Consider the following 22,638-nt stretch of genomic DNA (forward strand, 5'->3'; position numbering starts at 1 on the left):
ACACCGCTCAGCATTATGACAACTGACCCATCTACAACAGATAAAACAAGGACTCACTCTAGACTTCACCAAGCAGCCCAGTAAGTAACATTGCTGGAATCAGGGTCTCTGTCCCTACAATGTGATGCTCTCAGATTACTAATCAAAACCTTGCCGAGACTCCGTTGAACCACTTGGTGTCTTTGAAAATGTGAAGGTTACGACATTCAAAGGACTGAACTTCTGAACAGAAAATGGTTTTTAAATATAACTACATAGGACTCATACTTTGAGCATTAGCGCATTTTCGGGAGGTTTTTGAAGCGGACCTGATGAATAAGACATTATGTGCACAAATAAATAAGGAGGGCGTTTCCACAATCAATAAAAGGTTAAAAATGCAAAGTCCATGTAAAAACTATCAACTTTGCAATTTAGTCTTATTAAAAATCTCCTCCATTTACATTGGCGTAGTGTGCTTTGTCTAAGATACCAGCCGCTGCTGCTTTCTAACATCGTGGCCGAGCATGCTCACTGCTGCATTCTAACATCGTGGCCGAGCATGCTCACTGCTTACAAGCTCGTTTCCATAGTGCACTGTAAACAGTGCACTGCACAGATCCAGCCAACATCAGGTAAGCTTTACTGTCCTTGTGCTCCTTCAAAGCGGTTGCAGCAACCATGCTGCAGATCTGAACTGTCAATCGTCTGGAGCACACCGCTCCCAGGAAACTGTGTGGTAGGCAGGGGAGTGTTCCGCTCCTGAACAGGACAGATGAGAATAACCCTTTATAAAATGCCAGCCTGGGTTCCTTGGTAAAGAATGCCAGCTAAATCGCTCTCATGCAAATAGCATCAGTCATTCCCACATCTTTCATAAGCATGAGCATTGAAGATGGTGATTATGCAGATGAGGCGGCTTCAGTGCACCCTTGGTGTGGCCAAGGGTTTGGTGCACCGTTACCCCTCCTCCCTTGTGTATTGGGGCCCTTCCTCAGATTCCGACTACCAGCGCTCTAGTAATTGTAGAGTGAGCAGTGTCTGAATGCTGCCGCCATGAGTGCGCATTATGCTGACATTATCCTGGCGCGTCCTCCATCTTCTGTCTGCTGATACCACTAGTGTACTATTACACCCGGCAGTGCAGCGAGCGGCCTCAGAGAGGTGGGGCGCTAATATACACAACTATTTAAAGAAAAAGATTATATGTGTTTGTACATAATTCACATATGTAAGTATATGAAATTTTATTACTTTTTTTTTTTTTTTTGAATAAAGGAGTAATTTCCAGGCGCTCTCTAACACGCTGCCTGCATTTTCATGGTGACGGGACATTACATTCATGTAGCTCCCCATGGCTGTGTGTCCATTAGTCGGGGCCTCGGTCCTTCTCCACATGCACGTCACTTGACAAATACTAAGGCTTTAATACTGGAGGTTAGGACCATCCCGAGTAGGGTCACCGTGACGCGGTGGGAAGGCAGAGACGGCTTTGTGATCAAAATCGTGCTAAGCACTATGGACGTTCATTAATTTACTGCAGGGTATTTGCTTATTATGTCTTTATGTTGGGTTTTTGTCTTGTTAGTGGCCAGTGTGAACGTGCACCTACGCGCTGCATACACCAGTTGTGATCAAGAGCGCCAATTAGGTACCATGTATTTTTAGGTGTGCACGTTAATTGCACAATATTAGTATAAATGTATGGACACAGTCTATGTCTATAGTGACAGTGTGACAATCAACACCCAAAACATTTCCCCATACATACCCATGTGTCCACAGATATCTAGATTCTCCGCTCATCACCAGCAGGCTGCGTTGAGGCACCATCACCGGGACGCTGGTGCCATCCGGGTGTCTGAAGTCCATGACAATCTGCAGAAACAGATGCTCAGCTCAGATTTTTATTTGACTTAAAAAAATATAAATATAATGAAGGATAGATAAGGTGTTTCTTTGACCCAATAGTCACTCAAAAGGGAACCCAAAATGTACAATAACACTATTAACCTGCAGATATGGGGGACACAATGCGGCCGCAGCACCGAGAGCCCCGCTGCCGGGAGGAAATTATCTTTATTTACCCCAGCAGTGTTCGGTGTTCAGTCATAGGGGTGGGTCGGCCAGTGTCAGTCACCGCCCCGTGCATAGAGAGCGGCGTCTGTAACCGAGCCCCCGGACTGACTGACAGCACCTCAGAACTAGAAACTGCTGTCAGTCAGTGCCGCGAGGGAGATGACAGCTGCTGCTCTCTAAGCACGGAGCGGGGACTGAAACTGTGCTGGCGGCACCCCTGTGGCTGAATGCTGCCGAGGAGGGTGGGGGATGAAGTTTATTTTCTTCTCGCATCAGGTCCTTGAGTACCGGTGGCCACAAGGGGTTAGAACGCTATTAACCCCATATCTGCAGGTTAATAGTGCTACTTTAAAAATGACAGGTTTTGTATCAAAGTAACGTAGTGAACAAACCAAAAATGTCAGCAACCAAGACCCCCGATGCAGAAAAACATCAGCCATGGAATCGATGTGTTCTTATTAAAGAAGGATGTGCACAGATGAGCAGCTGCTCTCATGCCGACTCCTTTAGGCTGTGTTCACATGCAGCATTTTTGCAATGCTTTTTTTTTTTTTTTCCTGCAGCCAAAACGCTGCATGCAAATAGCATAGTAATTTTTTCTGCGAATTACATGTGTGATTTCTTTATTGTACACATTTAATTATGTTAGCTTTATGCAAAAAAAACAGCAAAACAAAAGTTGCAAAAATGCAGCCAAATCTGTTTGCTGCATTTTTTCTTTACAGGATTTTTTAAACTTTCTATGGGTGAAAAAATAAACGCCGCAAAACACGCTGAAAGAATTGACATAATGCAGATTTTAAAGAAAACAGCAGTTCTCAAATTCAGTCAGGAAAAAAAAAAAAAAGGGTGCATAAGATTTCTCAGGTTTTGCTGGTAATGTAAAGCTCAGCTTCTTATTTATATAAATAAGCATCAAAAGAAAAACTAAAAAAAAAACAAAAAACCATTCTCCCGCTACTTATCATGATAAGACATGATACGGGTGAAAAGACAAAAAAACACTTCATGTGTCGCCCCCTCCTGTGGGGTCACAGAAGGCAATACATGGGGAGATACGTAAAACACAAAAATGCTGTGATCTTTCTTCCTGATGCGGTTTGCAGACCCCCCACCATTTCCATACAATCACTGCACAACTTTCTGTACTATTCATTCAGCTCTGGGAGAAGTTCGCCAGCCACATCCAGACCCCCCACCCACGTCATGTCCAGCTCTCATCACCGTCAAAGTAGTGACGCCAAGTGCCTCCATAATCAGTACAATGACAGCCAAAGGTTTCGCTCCGAAGTCATACAGAGACACTATACTTACAGCCATGCTTTTCCACCTTACCCCATTTGGTATTTTTGCAGCACACCCATGACTCCTCCATCACATCCCGCTTCAAGCACCTCCTCCAGCCGGCACCAACATATTTCCAGGGGCGGTCCGATCCGATGGGCATCGCGGTCCGGGTCTGGGGCCTCCCATCTTCATGCAATGTCGTCCTCTTCCTTGATTCTGTCGCGGCTCTGGCGCAGGCGTACGGATTTGTCCTGTTGAGGGCAGAGCAAAGTACTGCACTGCGCAGGCACAGGGAAAGGTCCGAGAGGCCCAGCACCTGCGCACTGCAGTACTTTACGCTGCCCTCAACAGGACAAATCAGTACGCCTGCGCCGGAGCCGCGGCAGAAGATGAACTCATCGCATGAAGATGTGAGGCGCAGGACCTGCGCCGCCCATCGGACCAGACTGCCCCCTGGGGGAGTATAATATAACCTCTTATTCTCAGCTTTCAGGATACATTGGGGACTTAACAGCATTACAGAATGCTGTAGATAAGCCCCTCCCTAATGGTGGTTGCCGCAGCTTATATGCGAAAAATGAGGTGACAGATTTCCTTTAAAGGGAACCTGTCACCCCGTTTTTTCAGATTGAGATAAAAATACTGTTAAATAGGGCCTGCGCTGTGCGTTACAATAGTGTATGTAGGGTACCCCGATTCCCCACCTATGCTGCGAAATACATTACCAAAGTCGCCGTTTTCGCCTGTCAGGCTGGTCAGGTCGGGTGGGCGTGGTGACATCCCTCTTTTCTTCCCCAGCTTTCCGTTGGTGGCGTAGTGGTGTGCGCATGTCCAAGTGCCGAATCCACTGCGTGCAGGTGAAGAAAAAGCGCGCGATCTGCGCTATTACCCTTGTCATCGGTGGGGGCGGCCATCTTCCTGAAGCAGAGATGCAAACTCGGCTTTGGGAAAATGGCCGCCGCGATCTCCATCTGCGTACGCGCGGGATCCCGCGGCCATTTTCCTGAAGCCCCGTGCAGCAGAGCACTCCATCTGCGCACACGTGGCCTCAGGAAGATGGCCGCCCCCACCGATGACAGGGGGTAATAGCGCAGATCGCGCGCTTTTTCTTCACCTGCACGCAGTGGATTCGGCACTTTGACATGCGCACACCACTACGCCACCAACGGAAAGCTGGGGAAGAAACAGCGATGTCACCACGCCCACCCGACCTGACCAGCCTGATTGACAGGCGAAAACGGCGACTTTGGTAATGTATTTCGCAGCATAGGTGGGGAATCAGGGTACACTACATACACTATAGTAACGCACAGCGCAGGCCCTATTTAACAGTATTTTTATCTCAATCTGAAAAAACGGGGTGACAGGTTCCCTTTAAAAGTAGTACAAAGCTGGTAGAGAGCTTCGAGCCGCACGCGATAGGAGCATCTTTGGAAAGAGCTGAAACATGCCGTCTGGAAAAAGCAACCTTCAAACATGAGACAACTGGAGCAGTTTGCTCTTGAGGAGTGGGCCAAAATACCTGTCGAGAGGTGCGGAAGTCTCATTGACAGTTACAGGAATCGTTTTATTGCAGCGATTGCCTCAAAAGGTTGTGCAACAAAATATTCAGTTAAGGAAACCATGATTTCTATCCAGGCCTGTTTCATGAGCTTTATTTTTTTTTTTTTATTCTGTGGAAGCAATGTCTGAATGGTTGAAAAGCAATGTCTGATTTTCATGTGTTCATTTTCATAGATCTATAGATCTTTTATTTATTACTACTTTTGTCAGATTCAAGTTATTTCTGCTGTGACCATTGTGGGGTTTTTCTGTCATTAAACGAGGGGTACCAACAATTTTGACCACGTGTGTACACATCAGACAGAGATCGTGGATATCGATGGGCTCAGCTTACGGTCCAATGTGTATGGCGGCCCCACGTTAAATGACGTAGGGGGAAGATAAAAATCTGGCGTTTACAATTTCGGACTGGGAAACCTTTTCTTTTCAGAGAGAGAAGCCGCAAGAGGATTTTGGAGTCAGTAGCAGTTCAGGCAAAGTGAGAGCTCCGGTGTATGGAGGAGGTGGGCGAGAGCTGCCGGCCAGACCATCGTTTGGGGGACATCTATGCAAAGTGTATTGGGGGCCTGACTAATTTCTATCCAATCATACACGCAATATACATCTGAAATTATTGGATGCAAATGGCCAATTAATCTGTCAGAACGTTGATCTATTGCGCAAAAAAGAAACACCCGTCTGCCAATCACAACAACTGTAAACTGTATCTCCAGACATCTCCATTATAAAGGGGAAGAAAAGTTATTTTAGGGCGGCTTATGACCGATTAGGAAAATGAGAATCGGTTCTCAGACAACATTTGGAACATCTATAAGTCAGTACACAGGGGGCGCTACCCCAGGAAACACATGGCCATGACCATTTGTAATTGTTCTTGGTACCTCTTCACCAGCAGTATGCCTGATGAAAGATTTATGAACCAAATCATTGCTAAAAAATAAAAAAAAATAATTATACAACAGCACTGAGCAGTGTAGATGGGAATCCAGTACTTGGGTGAGAAACACATACTGGAAAGCTCCGACATTTTCTGTGTCTGTTCAGCTTTCTTCTACCTGCAGGCTTTGGTAGCTCACAGAGGGATCATATTACAGCTGCTTATTAGTTTTTCTCGACTAAGGCCTCTTTCACACTTCAGTTATTTGGCATCAGTCTAAAACCGCCATTTTCCTCAAATAACGGATCCGTCATTTTTTTTTTTGACGGATCCGTTATTTTCCCATAGACTTGCATTAGTGACGGATGGTCGTCCATTCCATCCGCCATGCGACGAAATTTGGCGGACGTTTTCTGAAAATAGACGGACATTGGAACGTTTTTTTGTCAACGCCGAAATGGCAGATCGCGACGGATCCGTCGCGTCCGCCATTCCATAGAATGGGCGCCTATGGGCGACGGATCCGCCGCAACCGTTTTTTCGGCGGATCCGTCACCCCAATCCGTTTTTTCAATTGCGCATGCTCCAAAAAGTAGATACTTCTCCCAGACAACCCCCAAGTAACGGCTCCGTCAAAAAAACGGATCCGTTAGAACCGTTTTCGCAACAATTGTGACGGATCCGTCAATCCGTCACTATGTCGGTAGTGACTGACGCCAAAAGACTGAAGTGTGAAAGAGGCCTAAGATTCATCTTTAGATGTTTTTTTAAGTGAATAAGATCAGCAGGCGGGAGGGGAGGAGAAGCAGCTCATGAATTTATAAAGAAGCACATTTCTTTGATGGGCTATATTACAATGTTTGCTTGCACCATTTGGGGGTTCGGTCCTTTTCATTCTTGATGGCACCATGCTGCAAGGATTTGTCCATCCTATTTATCGTCTCTGCCCATTAACTGAACGTCGTACGCGACCTAGAATTCTCCGGAAGAAATAGAACACCCCAGACATCATCTCGGTCCCTTTAATTCTCCGCTCTGTGAAGCATTTGCAGAAGTAATTTTGTGATTCTGATGAAAATTAATTAGCTTGGCAAATATTAAATGGGAGAAAATCAAGAAATAGTATTTATCTTTGCCGCTCTCTGTGTATCTTAGCAGAGTGTCATTTCCCAATTATTTAAATTAGCCGACAAACAAATATGATTTCACGTTCGCACCCTGGGAACAAACAATGGATGTGATGGGGCGCAGAAATTCATTTCAACTTTAACTCAAGTGCAAAATTAAAGAAAAAAATAAAAAGAAAGAAAGAAAAACCACAGTAGAAAAGTTAGTTTGGATAAAATTGTTCACAATTACATGAAATTATTTTTTCGCAGTAAAAATAATGGAAAAAAAAAAAAAATTAACTCTATAGCCCATTGCTGACACATTATAAAAATGTAGAGCGGAGGCGAGATGCTGGTGTACGGCGCAGGCTCGGAGAGAGTGCGGCGTGCCGCTTGGGTTCTTATGGTGGTCTCATGAAGACCCCCATCGCTACCATGTTTGGTTTGATCCTGAAACTTTTGTATGTGTTGCAGACGCTGCCTTTGCTTTTATGCCCCCAATATGATGGAGAATTACGGTAATCACCTTTTTCTAAATGTTTGTCTGGTGTTTGATTGTCTGCAGCTCTGATGTCACATCGACATGTCTGCAGACAATCGGCGAGCTCAGCAGCTGCTCATGTAGACCAGGGCTGTGGAGTCGGTAAGCCAAACCTCCCATCTCCTCAATTTCCATGACACCGACTCCACCACAATGGGCTCGGACTCCACAGCCCCGATGTAGACGACAAACCGCTGAGCTCAGTGATTAGCTGCAGCACCGCTGATGTGACGTGTGCTAAGCAGATAAAAACAGGCGCGGAGGACTCAGCCCAGGACCTGGGGAGGGCGAATAACGGTACCGTTCGTTAGAAGATTCATGGGCTGCTAAAACTAGTGGGTACGTTCACACCTGGCATTTCGGCAGCGTCTTTTTTCTGCAGCCAAAATCTTCACTCAGATGTAAAACCACTGCATGAAACAAGCAGTAGCTGCATTTTTATGTGTTTTTAATGCATTTTCAGGCAGATTACAAGTGTGACTTGTCCACAGAACGTTAATAAAGTTAGTTTTATCCACTAAAATGTTGCAAAAACGCAGCAAACAGGTTGCGTTTTTTTTGCACTTTCTTACCGCTTTCTATGGATGAAAAATGCTGAAAAAACCCTTAAAGAAATAACAGGTCGAAATTTTTTAAAACAATTTTCAAATTCATAAACACAGAAAACGGACATAAAAAAAAAAAAAAAAAAAAAAAAAAAGAGGGGCTCAGTCAGGACAAATTTCTGACATTTTTCTCATTATTTCACCCCAATTAGCGTTTTATTTTGCCCCAATTGTCAGTACATTATGTAGTAAAATGAATGGTGTCATTCACAAGTACAACTTGTCCTGAGGAACCGCTGCCTGAACGGACTCTCCAAATCTGGGAACTTCATCTTCTTATCCAGGTACCGCCGTCCCGGTGAAAGGTCCACTCATCAAGGACAGGAAACCAACTGAGGTGAGGGACAGTTCTCGCCCTTTAATCCTGTAGGTTTCCTGTCCTTGAAGGGCGGATTCTCCTCTCTCCATGGTGCAGTCATGGGTGAGAGAAAAAAAAAAAAAAAAAGGAAAACCCTTTTTTCAAAAGCTGTGGCTCTTGAAAGAAGAAAAGGAAGAAACAAAAGTGTCGTTTTGACGCTAACAGGATGATCAGCTTCCAGTAGAGATTTTGAGATAATTACCGACTAGTCAGGTGTAACTCGGGGGAGGGCTTAACTCAAGATGGTAAATTATAGGAAGTCCCCTCAAGGGCAGTCTGAGGAAATAGTGAGGATGGAAAGGAGTGCTAATAATATTATTATTGTCAGCTTTTAGGGGAGGAATCGGACGTACACAGATAATCCACAGAAAGAATCTGAGATTCCGAATCTATGAAAGAAATGATGGTAAATGGTTACCTCCGATCCCAAGCTCAGAGAGGTGATTTCATCTTCAAATGCAGAATGGGTATCGATATGTGGTGGAATACCTAGAAGGACAGAGCCGGATCTAACATCACATGGTACAATGACAAACACCACAACTACAATGGTTAGAGGGGTGGTCCGGCAGCGTTCACTCCTGTACCCGGAGGGGAGCGGCACTGATGATGCAGGACTGATCGTGGTGTATGAACAGCCGGGTATTGTATCGTCAGCACTGCTATCCTCCAAATTTGTGAATGAGAACCCCTTAATAAGACAAAATGGAGTCTATAGAAGGCAAACGGTGCATAATCCTTAATGAAACCAGATTACAAAAATTATTTTTAGCCAAAAATACATGCATTTAGGTAAGAAGAAAATAATTATCCAACCCCTTTAACCAAATAAACTTAGTAAGTATGCGTATGCTCTCCCTGTGTTCGCTGGGTTTCCTCTGGGTTCTCCGGTTTCTTCCCACACTCCAAAGACCATACTGATAGGGAAATTTAGTGATTGTGAGCCCCAATGGGGACAGTGATGATAATCTCTGTTGTATAACTGAGCAAAATCAATGAATATTAACCCTTCGGACACATAAGCGCAAGGATCTTTCATCCTATAATCTTCTCTATCCCACATGGATGCTGGTAGATCCATGGCAGTAAAAGATGGTGTAATTTGACTACTGAATTGTCCACATCCCATTCACATGCAGCAGAGGAGAGAAAAAAAAAAAAAAAAGCAGAAACAAGGATTTTCTTCTGGATGTTTTTCTGCAGGGTATGAAGCCACCGGAGATGGAGGCACGACTGGCGGTCTTACCTTGGCCGGGCTCATACTGGTTGATAGTTAGTTGGTCCGGCATATTCTTTATAAGCCCCTGATTCAGACATCTGCGCAGGAGGATCTTACATAACGCCGGCAATCCTGGGAAAGATTTAAAAAAAAAAAAAAAAAAAAAAAAAAAGTTAGCGTTAAGGTGGGCCGGACATAAAACAGTGATGACCTAACCTTAGCATAAGCCACCAGAATAGGATGCATGGGGGTCTGACACCCGACAACCCCACTGATCAGCCTTTTATTAGCTCCTGCGGTATAAAGGTATGAATGGCGCAGGAACAGCACCGCTCCTTACATTGTGCAGATCACCTCCAAGATGAGCTCGGCAGAGACCACCACCACGCTGCGTACGGAGCGGTGCTGCCCCGGCGCTCTGCAGTGTTCACCAAAGCCAACAACAGCTGATCGGAGGAGGTGCCGGGTATCAGACCCTCACCAATCTGACACTTATGACCCATCCTGGGAAGAATTTGTGTTATAAGTCAGAGGTCCCCAACTCCAGTCCTCAAGGCCCACCAACATGTCATGTTTTCAGGATTTCCTTAGTTTTGCCCAGGTAATAATTGCATCACCTGTGCAATGCAAAGGAAATCCTGAAAACATGACCTGTTGGTGGGCCTTGAGGACTGGAGTTGGGGACCTCTGTTATAAGTGATCGGAGCCATTCTTGAGATAGACCGCTATGCCAGTGACCGCTGACAGGAAGACCTGCGGCACCCGGAGACAGTGTGACAGGCAGGGGCAGCGTCAGGAGCGCCGGGACTAGGTGAGTATTTTATATTCACCTGTCCGCGTTCCACACGCCGGGCGTCGCTCCATCTTCCCGGCGTCTCTGCGCTCTGACTGTGCAGGTCAGAGGGCGCGATGACGCATATAGTGTGCGCGCCGCCCTCTGCCTGATCAGTCAGTGCGGAGAAATGCCGGGATGAGACGCCGGAACGAGACGCCGGGAGCTGCAATCAAGAGAGGCGAGTATGATTTTTTTTTTTTTTAAATTATTGCAGCAGCAGCAATGGCAGAGCTTTATAAGGAGCATATATGGGGCAAGAATGAACGGTGCAGAGCACTATATGGCACAGATATGGGGCAATAATGAACGGTGCAGAGCACTATATGGCACAGATATGGGGCAATAATGAACGGTGCAGAGCACTATATGGCACAGATATGGGGCAATAATGAACGGTGCAGAGCACTATATGGCACAGATATGGGGCAATAATGAACGGTGCAGAGCACTATATGGCACAGCTATGGGGAAATAATGAACGGTGCAGAGCACTATATGGCACAGTTATGGGGCAATAATGAACGGTGCAGAGCACTAGATGGCACAGCTATGGGGCAATAATGAACGGTGCAGAGCACTATATGGCACAGCTATGGGGCAATAATGAACGGTATGGAGCATCTATTTTTATTTTTGAAATTCACCGGTAGCTGCTGCATTTCCCACCCTAGGGGTATACTCGAGTCAATAAGTTTTCCCAGTTTTTTGTGGCAAAATTAGGAGGGGGGGGGGGGGGGGGGTCGGCTTATACTCGAGTATATACGGTAGATAAAAGCCACTCTTTATAACTCACCTTCATGCAATGGTTGGTCCTTGTCTACATTGTTGTTATCATATCGAAACTCGTATCCATAATGCTTCACCCTCCGGTGTTTTAGCGACTTCTGATCTGAAAATAGATTCAAATCAAAGCTGTAGCTGTGAGCGGATTTCATTTTACATTGATCCTGAATTACAGTCTTGACAGAGTCTGCTGGAACAAGACGCGCCAACACTAACAAGCGCCTCCTAATCAATCTGCCGTATCCTGCAGCTGCCATCCGCCAGCGTAAGAAATATTGGGACAGGAGTACATTTTTATTGTAATTTTGTGGCGAAACTTATGAGGAATTAGTCGGCTGCGCCCCTCCATGCTAAGCTCAGGTCGTCTTTAAAAAACATTAAAAAAAAAAAATATAGGAGGAGGCGTCGAAAAAAATGGCATAAGTCGGAAAGTTTTTTGTGCAACTCAAATCAATATTCTGCAATATTTCAGTTTTAAGCCAAAATTCTGAAGCAAATTTATTGTAAAAAAAATAACAAAAGAGGCAGTCTTCATAAAAAGGCCATTAGTATGTGACAATGTATGTAAGGATGTGTCCGTCACCAGCTGTGGACGGCATCTAGCAGCAGCCAGGTACTGATCATATGGAAGGGTCTTGGTTACACAGAATTATTACTCGCCCACGTTCAGTATCACACTGCGATCTGTGGGGTCCGGGGATCAGCTAAAGCTCATATGATGCTTACGGTCGTTTTCCGTCTCCCAGTGAATATTTTCCAGCAGTACGAGTTCTTCTTCTGGAGAGACAAAGTCTTCTACAATTAGCAGACCGGGGGGTAACGCCACAGGGGATGTCTCTTTAACTTCAACTGGGAATAAAAGGAAACATCATTTACAAAAGAAAAAAAAAAAAAGGGATAAAGCATAGTCCACAGTACACCCCCTGGTAAAATGTGTATGCATGTCAGTAAGCATCACGGGGGTTTAAGGCGTAATGTCTCTCCTCGTGTAGAGGGTCCTGCCGGACGTGCCTGTGTAAGGAGACGTAAGGGCCGTGCCTGTGTAAGGAGACGTAAGGGCCGTGCCTGTGTAAGGAGACGTAAGGGCCGTGCCTGTGTAAGGAGACGTAAGGGCCGTGCTATGCTCCTCTGCAAAACTACATATGCAAATCACCTCTTCTGAGAGGAAGAGAAGTTGAACTCTACTGCCATCTACTGGCTGTAGTAATCCTAAAAGTCACTGTGGCACTAGCGTTCAAGTAGTCTTCTTCCCTGAAAAGGTGGTTTCCATAGTAAGTATCACACATTATTAGGAAGTGCCACAACTTTAGGACTGGTGAGGGATGGGGGGCACTTCTAGATCCCTCACAGGCCCTGAGAATAAGGGGTCTTCAGCATCAAACGAGACCAGACTTTTCCTGTCCCATCAGCGTCCACATCGCTTCTTGGTTACACCCCACTAACAAGTACCTTTATCCACAAAACTCAGGTACAGTGTGATCTTCTGCGCCGTGTCCACAAACAAAATGTCCCGACCGCTGAGAGAGGAGTAAGCGCTGATGGCCGCCTCCGGAGACGAATAGGTGACAAAGCAGTAGGGCTTGTTGGGGGGCATCACCAGCGACTCCACCATTCCATATACCTTCAGGACATCCAGGAGTCGTTCTCTGCTCACTCCGTTCCCCAGACCTCCATTGGCAACTACCAGACTCTGAAGAAAAGGGAAAGGATCTGTTAAACCCAACATGTCCACAGCCGCACTCCTAATTACCATGTTGTGAGCAAGGTGAGCGCCAAATGCACTAACCCCACACATCGTGATGGCACAGTCATTACAAGGTTGGCTGAGGTTATATTGTATGAATCACAATGTTCTGCAACCGCTGAGGTGCATCTTATGGGGTTCTGCAGCAGCTGAGGAATGGATTATGAGATTCTTCACTAGCTGATGTGTGCATTAAGAGGTTCTGTAGCAGTTGAGACAGAACTCTTTCATATACACTGAAGCTGCTGAAGAACCTCTTTTTTTGGACATCAGACGCACTAGGCGTTAGCCACTTAGTGGTTCATACAGGAGAATAAACTTTATATTAAACTGACGAGCGAGTCGGACTCTGCAGGGAAACATCAGTGGGGTCTGTCCACTGCCGCTCATCTCTGCATATTTGTCACGGGTGTGTCAGGTGTGACAGTCGTCCTGGATGCGGCTGTAGAAGGTAATTGCCATTAGCTCTACAAGTACCTTTTTGATATTCGCATCTGTTATGGAGTGATATCTTTCTCCCTCTAGGACCCAACAGTTAGCTCCACCTTCTGCAGCTAATCAACCCGCCCTTGCTGAAAGTTTAAATATCTTCAGCCTCTTCAGCAAAGTGCTGGTGTTAGCTCAATTTCCCTATGTCTGGTTGGAAGTACTAGTAGTCGGCTAGTGTCTTCTTGGAGGATTACTGGCGTGATATCTCGGTGACTTTCTCAAGCTAAGTGTATCCCCTCGTTCGTCCTCCCTGTCTTTAGTTGTAGTGGGGGCTGACTAGCGCTCAATTCATCTCCTCCCCATCCAGGGCCTATGGCTAGGGTCAGGCAGGGATTAGGTTCCTGCTCAGCGATAGGTGCAGAACCTATTTAGGGACGTTTAGGGTAGACCGTGTTAAATCTGCCTAGGGGTCTCCACTTCCCCCATGTTTGGGCTTCCCCTCCCTCTCCCCGTTGTTGTGCACCTTCCTTCTCCCTCACCTAGCATGACATTATTCTGTATCTGCGGGAATATTAATGGAAACTTTCTATTGATGTGTGGGACAATACATCCAAGATATCAGACAAGGCCCCGACCATCACCTTTGTGGGATGCGACGCCGACTCTATGCCTTCATGCCGCAGGAGAATATTCTTTGCCTTCGCTTCTTTCTTCAGCAGCCTCTTCTGCTCTTTGCTCAGCTTTGGCCTTGTGCTACGTTCCAGGACCTGCTCTGCTACCGTCTATGGAGTGATACACAGAAATGGAAGCATAAGAGACACAGGAAGAGTAGCACCAGAACACAGGTCACTAGTCCTGTCCTTAACCCCTTCACCCCCAAAGCCAGTTTTCACCTTCCTGACCAAGCCAAATATTTCAAATTCTGACCAGTGTCACTTTATGAGGCAGTAACACTGAAAATAACTAGGATAACTTCAGCAGATCCTAGTAATTTTCAGTGTTTTTGTTACATATTGTACTTTATGACAGTGGGAACATTTATTTGATGTGACTTGTGTTTGTGAAAAAAACAAAAACGGAAATCAAAAATTTTCAAACTTTTAATTTTTATGCTTTTAAATCACAAGAGATATGTCACAAAATAGTTAATAAATATTTCCCACCTGTCTACTTTACATCAGCACAATTTTGGAACCAACATTTTTTTTTTGTTAGGAAGTTATATGGGTTAAAAGCTGAACAGTTTCCATTTTTCCAACAAAATGTACAAAACCATTTTTTTTTTGTGTGACCACATCACATTTGAAGGACACTTTGGGCAGAAAATATCCAAAAGCGACACCATTATAAAAGCTGCACCCCTCAAGGTGTTCAAAACCACTTTCAAGAACTTTATTAACCCTTCAGGTGCTTCACAGGAACTAAAGCAACACGGAAGGAAAAACTGATCTTTTTTTTTTTTCACAAAAATCTTCTTTTAGTCCCAATTTTTTTTTTATTATTTTCACAAGGATAACAGGAGAAAATGGACAAAACTTGTTTTACCATTTCCCCTAAGTGCACAAACAGCCCATATGTGGAGGAAAACTACTGTTTGGGCGCATGGCAGGGCTCAGGAGGAAAAGATTGAGTCTGGAGAGTAGACTTTGATTGAAATGGTCTGTGCTCACAATGTCGCCTTTGCTGAGCCCCTGATGTGCCTAAACAGTGGAAACTCCCTGCAAGTGACACCGTTTTGGAAAAAAAAACCCTCAATGAATTCATCTAGAGGCATAGTGTTATGACCTGGTGGTTAGGAGCACCCGAAATGACCTGATGGTTAAACCGATACAGGACAAGCTCTGGGAAGTGTGAACTCTGCTGACAGCAATCCCTTATCCTATCACACACACTAGAAATAGCCGTGGAGCGTACCTGACATGGCCTAGACGCCTCGGCACAGCCTAAGAACTAGCTAGCCCTAGAGATAGAAAATAAAGCCTACCTTGCCTCAGAGAAATTTCCCCAAAGGAAAAGGCAGCCCCCCACAAATATTAACTGTGAGTTAAGATGAAAGTCACAAACACAGAAATGAAACAGGTTTTAGCAAAGGGAGGCCAGACTAACTAAATAGACAGAGGATAGGAAAGGTATCTTTGCGGTCAGCACAAAAAACTACATAAGACCACGCAGAGTGTGCAAAAAGACCCCCACACCGACTCACGGTGCGGAGGTGCCACTCTGCATCCCAGAGCTTCCAGCTAGCAAGACAAAATCATGAAAGCAAGCTGGACAAGGAAACAAAGAACAGAAAATAACAATCGGGGACTTAGCTTCTTGCAGGAAGAGACAGGTCACCAGAAAGATCCAAGAGTGAACTGAACCAGTACAGGAACATTGACAGCTGGCAAGGAGTAAAGATCTGAGTGGAGTTAAATAGAGAAGCCAGCCTAAGAATAACCTAGGTCACCTGTGGAAGGAACCTCAGAACCAGCAACTCCACTCACAGCCACAAGAGGGAGTCCATGGACAGAACTCGCCGAAGTACCATTCATGACCACAGGAGGGAGTTCGATAACAGAATTCACAACAGTACCCCCCCCCTTGAGGAGGGGTCACCGAACCCTCACCAGAACCCCCAGGCCGATCAGGACGAGCAAAATGAAAGGCACGAACCAGATCGGCAGCATGAACATCAGAGGCAACAACCCAGGAATTATCTTCCTGACCATAACCCTTCCACTTGACCAGGTACTGGAGTTTCCGTCTCGAAATACGAGAATCCAAAATCTTCTCCACCACATACTCCAACACCCCCTCGACCAACACCGGGGCAGGAGGGTCAACGGAGGGAACCATAGGCGCCACATATCTCCGCAACAACGACCTATGGAACACATTATGGATGGCAAAAGAAGCTGGAAGGGCCAAACGAAATGACACAGGATTGAGAACTTCAGAAATCTTATAAGGACCAATGAAACGAGGCTTAAATTTAGGAGAGGAAACCTTCATAGGAACATAACGAGACGACAACCAAACCAAATCCCCAGCACGAAGTCGGGGACCCACACAGCGATGGCGGTTAGCGAAACGTTGAGCCTTCTCCTGGGACAATGTTAAATTGTCCACTACGTGAGTCCAAATTTGCTGCAACCTGTCCACCACAGTATCCACACCAGGACAGTCCGAAGGCTCAACCTGCCCTGAAGAGAAACGAGGATGGAAACCAGAATTACAAAAAAAAGGCGAAACCAAAGTAGCCGAGCTGGCCCGATTATTAAGGGCGAACTCAGCCAAAGGCAAGAAGGACACCCAATCATCATGATCAGCAGAAACAAAGCATCTCAGATATGTCTCCAAAGTCTGATTGGTTCGTTCGGTTTGGCCATTTGTCTGAGGATGGAAAGCCGAAGAAAAAGACAAATCAATGCTTATCTTAGCACAAAAGGACCGCCAAAACCTTGAAACAAACTGGGAACCTCTGTCCGAGACGATGTTCTCCGGAATGCCATGCAAACGACCCACATGCTGGAAAAACAATGGCACCAAATCGGAGGAGGAAGGCAACTTAGACAAGGGTACCAAATGGACCATCTTAGAGAAGCGATCACAAACCACCCAGATGACCGACATCCTTTGAGAGACAGGGAGGTCTGAAATAAAATCCATGGAAATATGCGTCCAGGGCCTCTTCGGGACCGGCAAGGGCAAAAGCAACCCACTGGCACGAGAACAGCAGGGCTTAGCCCGAGCACAAATCCCACAGGACTGCACAAAAGAACGCACATCCCGTGAAAAGGAAGGCCACCAAAAGGATCTAGCCATCAACTCTCTGGTACCAAAGATTCCAGGATGACCAGCTAACACTGAACAATGAACCTCAGAGATAACTCTACTAGTCCATCTATCAGGGACAAACAGTTTCTCCGCTGGACAACGGTCAGGTCTATCAGCCTGAAACTTCTGCAGCACGCGCCGCAAATCAGGGGAGATGGCAGACAAAATTACCCCCTCTTTGAGAATACCAGCCGGCTCAGGAACATCCGGAGAGTCAGGCACAAAGCTCCTTGAAAGGGCATCAGCCTTCACATTCTTAGAGCCCGGAAGGTATGAAACCGCAAAATCGAAACGGGAGAAAAACAGCGACCATCGAGCCTGTCTAGGATTCAACCGCTTGGCAGACTTGAGATAAGTCAAATTCTTGTGATCCGTCAAGACCACCACGCGATGCTTGGCTCCTTCAAGCCAATGTCGCCACTCCTCGAATGCCCACTTCATAGCCAACAACTCTCGATTGCCAACATCATAATTGCGCTCAGCAGGCGAGAACTTTCTAGAAAAGAAAGCACATGGTTTCATCACCGAGCCATCCGAACTTCTTTGAGACAAAACAGCCCCTGCTCCAATCTCAGAAGCATCAACCTCGACCTGAAAAGGGAGCGAAACATCTGGCTGACAACACAGGGGCAGTAGAAAAACGACGCTTCAACTCCTGAAAGGCCTCAACGGCCGCAGATGACCAATTGACCGCATCAGCACCTTTCTTGGTCAAATCAGTCAACGGTTTAACAACACTAGAAAAATTAGCGATGAAGCGACGGTAAAAATTAGCAAAGCCCAGGAACTTCTGCAGGCTCTTCACAGATGTAGGCCGAGTCCAATCGTAAATGGCCTGAACTTTAACAGGGTCCATCTCGATAGTAGAAGGGGAAAAAATGAAACCCAAAAATGAAACCTTCTGAACCCCAAAGAGACACTTTGACCCCTTCACAAACAAGGAATTCGCATGAAGGACCTGGAACACCATTCTGACCTGCTTCACATGAGACTCCCAATCATCCGAAAAGACCAAAATATCATCCAAATATATAATCATGAATCTATCCAGGTACTTTCGGAAGATGTCATGCATAAAGGACTGAAACACAGATGGAGCATTAGAAAGCCCGAATGGCATCACCAGGTACTCAAAATGGCCCTCGGGCGTATTAAATGCTGTTTTCCATTCATCGCCCTGTTTAATACGCACAAGATTATACGCTCCTCGGAGATCTATCTTGGTGAACCAACTAGCCCCCTTAATCCGAGCAAACAAATCAGACAGTAGCGGCAAAGGGTACTGAAATTTGACCGTGATCTTATTAAGAAGGCGGTAATCAATACAAGGTCTCAAAGAACCATCCTTCTTGGCCACAAAAAAGAACCCTGCTCCCAACGGTGATGACGACGGGCGAATATGCCCTTTCTCCAAGGACTCCTTTATATAACTCCGCATAGCGGCGTGTTCTGGCACAGATAAATTGAACAGTCGGCCCTTAGGAAACTTACTACCAGGAATCAAATCAATAGCACAATCACAATCCCTATGAGGAGGTAGGGCACCGGATTTGGGCTCATCAAATACATCCCGGTAATGCGACAAAAACTCAGGGACTTCAGAAGGAGTGGAAGACGAAATTGACAGCAATGGAACATCACAATGTACCCCTTGACAACCCCAGCTGGACACAGACATTGATTTCCAATCCAATACTGGGTTGTGGACCTGTAGCCATGGCAACCCCAAAACGACCACATCATGCAGATTATGCAACACCAAAAAGCGAATAACCTCCTGATGTGCAGGAGCCATGCACATGGTCAAATGAGTCCAGTACTGAGGCTTATTCTTGGCCAAAGGCGTAGCATCAATTCCTCTCAAAGGAATAGGATACTGCAAGGGCTCCAAGAAAAAACCACAGCGCCTGGCAAACTCCAAGTCCATCAAATTCAGGGCAGCGCCTGAATCCACAAATGCCATAACAGAATAGGACGACAAAGAGCAAATCAGAGTAACGGACAAAAGAAATTTAGACTGTACTGTACCAATGGTGGCAGACCTAGCGAACCGCTTAGGACAATTGGAAATAGCATGAGTGGAGTCACCACAGTAAAAACACAGCCCATTCTGACGTCTGTGTTCCTGCCGTTCAGCTCTGGTCAAAGTCCTATCGCATTGCATGGGCTCAGGCCTATGCTCAGAGAGTACCGCCAAATGGTGCACAGCTTTGCGCTCACGCAAACGCCGATCGATCTGAATGGCCAAGGACATAGACTAATTCAGACCAGCAGGTGTGGGAAATCCCACCATAGTATCCTTAAGGGTTTCCGAAAGACCCTTTCTGAAAATTGCCGCCAGGGCACACTCATTCCACTGAGTAAGCACAGACCACCTTCTAAACTTCTGACAATATACCTCCACTTCATCCTGACCCTGACACAAAGCCAGCAAGATTTTCTCTGCCTGATCCACTGAATTTGGTTCATCATAAAGCAATCCAAGCGCCAGAAAAAACGCATCAACATCACGCAATGCAGGATCTCCTGGCGCAAGGGAAAATGTCCAGTCTTGAGGGTCGCCACGCAAGAAAGAAATAATAATTTTCACTTGTTTAACGGGATCACCAGAGGAGCGGGGTTTCAAAGCAAGAAACAGTTTACAATTATTTTTGAAATTCAGAAACCTGGATCTATCCCCAGAAAACAAATCAGGAATTGGAATTCTAGGTTCTAACATCGGATTCCGAACTACAAAATCTTGAATGCTTTGTACCCTTGCAGTGAGATGATCCACACAGGAGGACAGACCTTGAATGTCCAAATCTACACCTGTGTCCTGAACCACCCAGAGATTAAGGGGAAAAGAAAGACAAAACACACTGCAGAGAGAAAAAAAAATGGTCTCAGAACTTCTCTTATCCCTCTATTGAGATGCATTAATACTTTGGGCTAGCTGTACTGTTATGACCTGGTGGTTAGGAGCACCCGAAATGACCTGATGATTAAACCGATACAGGGCAACCTCTGGGAAGTGGGAACTCTGCTGACCGCAATCCCTAATCCTATCACACACACTAGAAATAGTCGTGGAGCGTACCTGACATGGCCTAGACGCCTCGGCACAGCCTAAGTACTAGCAAGCCCTAGAGATAGAAAATAAAGCCTACCTTGCCTCAGAGAAATTTCCCCAAAGGAAAAGGCAGCCCCCCACAAATATTAACTGTGAGTTAAGATGAAAGTCACAAACACAGAAATGAAACAGGTTTTAGCAAAGGGAGGCCAGACTAACTAAATAGACAGAGGATAGGAAAGGTATCTTTGCGGTCAGCACAAAAAACTACAAAAGACCATGCAGAGTGTGCAAAAAGACCCCCGCACCGACTCACGCGGAGGTGCCACTGCATCCCAGAGCTTCCAGCTAGCAAGACAAAATCATGAAAGCAAGCTGGACAAGGAAACAATGAGCAGAAAATAACAATCGGGGACTTAGCTTCTTGCAGGAAGAGACAGGTCACCAGAAAGATCCAAGAGCGAACTGAACCAGTACAGGAACATTGACAGCTGGCAAGGAGTAACGATCTGAGTGGAGTTAAATAGAGAAGCCAGCCTAAGAATAACCTAGGTCACCTGTGGAAGGAACCTCAGAACCAGCAACTCCACTCACAGCCACCAGAGGGAGTCCATGGACAGAACTCGCCGAAGTACCATTCATGACCACAGGAGGGAGTTCGAAAACAGAATTCACAACACATAGTTATAGTAGTGACAATAATGCTTTTGGTGTTACTGGTGCGTGAATGTATAACATGGTGTTATGCGTAATTTGTGTAGAGTTCATGAGATTATAAAAGTGTGTTGAACTAATGAGATAAAAACAGATTTTATGAATTGGTGGACATGTTGTAAGGTTTGAAGCAAGCTTTTATGCAGTATTGCCGAAGGTCTGGTTTTCTGACTATCCCCATGTGCAACACAATGCACCAAGATGACATCATCTCTGAGGCATTTAGGCTGTGTGCACACGTTGCGTTTTTTCCCGATAAAAACGCTATAAAACCGCAAAAAAACGCATACAATAAGCATCCCATCATTTAGAATGAATTCCACATGTTTTGTGCACATGATGCGTTTTTTTATACGAAAAAAACTCATTGCGGTAAAAACCGCAGCATGTTCATTAATTTTGCGTTTTTTTTTTTTTTTTTCGGATTTCCCACTACAAAATGCATTGGGAAGTGTCCGGAAAAAACCGCGGCAAAAACGTGTCAAAACCGCGGCAAAAACGCATGCGGTTTTCTTGCGGATTTCTTGCAGAAAATGTCCGTTTTTTCTCAGGAATTTTCTGCGAGAAATCCTGAACGTGTGCACATAGCCTTATAGGGGTCTGTCTGGAGTATGATGATGTGGGATTTTGGGTGAAGATTGCCGGGTATACAAATCTGTCGGGCCACCATAAGATTTATTATTTCCTCACTGAAGAACACTTAGAAAAAGTCAATTTCGGAGAGGTCTACAATATCAAATTGGATTCCTGAGCTGCAGGTGAAATCCGGAATAACAGGCTGATAATCCTCAGGGGATGGAGTACATATGGGACTGATTGCTGTGGGGGTTGCCTGGTTCCTAGGGCGCCATGCTGGGGGTCCGTCCTCATTAGAAGAGGAGGAATAGGGGAATGTAGGATCTTCCTCAATGGCAGAATCCGTGTCTGAGGCAAGGAAAGCGTATGCCTCCTCCGGTGAATAGCGTCTTCTTCACAAAGGGGCCATTTCTATCTTATTCTTCAAAACACTGCGAAAGTTTGTGTAAGTGGTGACTTTACACAGGTATGGTGTGGGGCTTGTGTATTTATCATAAAAAGGAGAGAGAAAAAAAAAAGGTAAGAAAGGAAAAGTTTTGAAGAAGCACTTAAAAGAAAAAAAAAAATGAAGAAAAAAAAAGTGTACAAAAAAGTTACAGTGACGTTGACTACACTAATGCCCTACTTATAAAAAAAAGTTACTCTGCACTAATTATTTATTTTTTGCAAAAGAATAAGGGTATGTTTCCACGTTCAGGATTGTATCAGGATTTGATGCAGGTACAATCTGCACCTGAGGTCACTGGCAGGTCACCTGCGTATTTCATGCGAATTTGTGTGTTTTTGTAAGCTCAATAAAGATATACCAAAAAAAAAAAAAAAAAAGGGTGATGTCATTTCTTGTCAAACCTCTTCATTTACATACTCCAATGAAGAATAATGTTTACACACAGATAGATGATAGATAACAGATATGGGATAGATATGCAGATGACCTCGTGCTGTCATCACCAACTGAGAAAGGCCTCCAAGATCATCTGAAAATCCTAGAGACCTTCAGCAGCACATGGGCACTGCCAATCAACGAGAAAAAAACTAATATCATGGTGTTCCAGAAAAGAAAGCAGAA

At 45.3% G+C, this 22,638-nt stretch overlaps 1 protein-coding gene across 2 annotated transcripts in view; it reads right to left on the bottom strand.

The window, feature by feature from the left end:
- ALKBH8 (alkB homolog 8, tRNA methyltransferase) overlaps positions 1 to 22,638 on the bottom strand; it is a 64,741-nt gene that overhangs the window by 22,566 nt on the left and 19,537 nt on the right. For both annotated transcript variants that reach the window (XM_069759128.1, XM_069759127.1), the window contains exons 2-8: positions 14,050 to 14,190; positions 12,685 to 12,925; positions 11,962 to 12,084; positions 11,246 to 11,341; positions 9,645 to 9,749; positions 8,817 to 8,887; positions 1,751 to 1,857 (exon numbers count right to left, since the gene is read on the bottom strand). In XM_069759128.1, the coding sequence (XP_069615229.1) occupies positions 1,751 to 1,857; positions 8,817 to 8,887; positions 9,645 to 9,749; positions 11,246 to 11,341; positions 11,962 to 12,084; positions 12,685 to 12,925; positions 14,050 to 14,190 (884 nt within the window). The remainder of the gene's footprint in view (positions 1 to 1,750; positions 1,858 to 8,816; positions 8,888 to 9,644; positions 9,750 to 11,245; positions 11,342 to 11,961; positions 12,085 to 12,684; positions 12,926 to 14,049; positions 14,191 to 22,638) is intronic.

This window comes from Ranitomeya imitator, chromosome 3, assembly GCF_032444005.1.
Source record: "Ranitomeya imitator isolate aRanImi1 chromosome 3, aRanImi1.pri, whole genome shotgun sequence".
Taxonomy (NCBI): domain Eukaryota; kingdom Metazoa; phylum Chordata; class Amphibia; order Anura; family Dendrobatidae; genus Ranitomeya; species Ranitomeya imitator.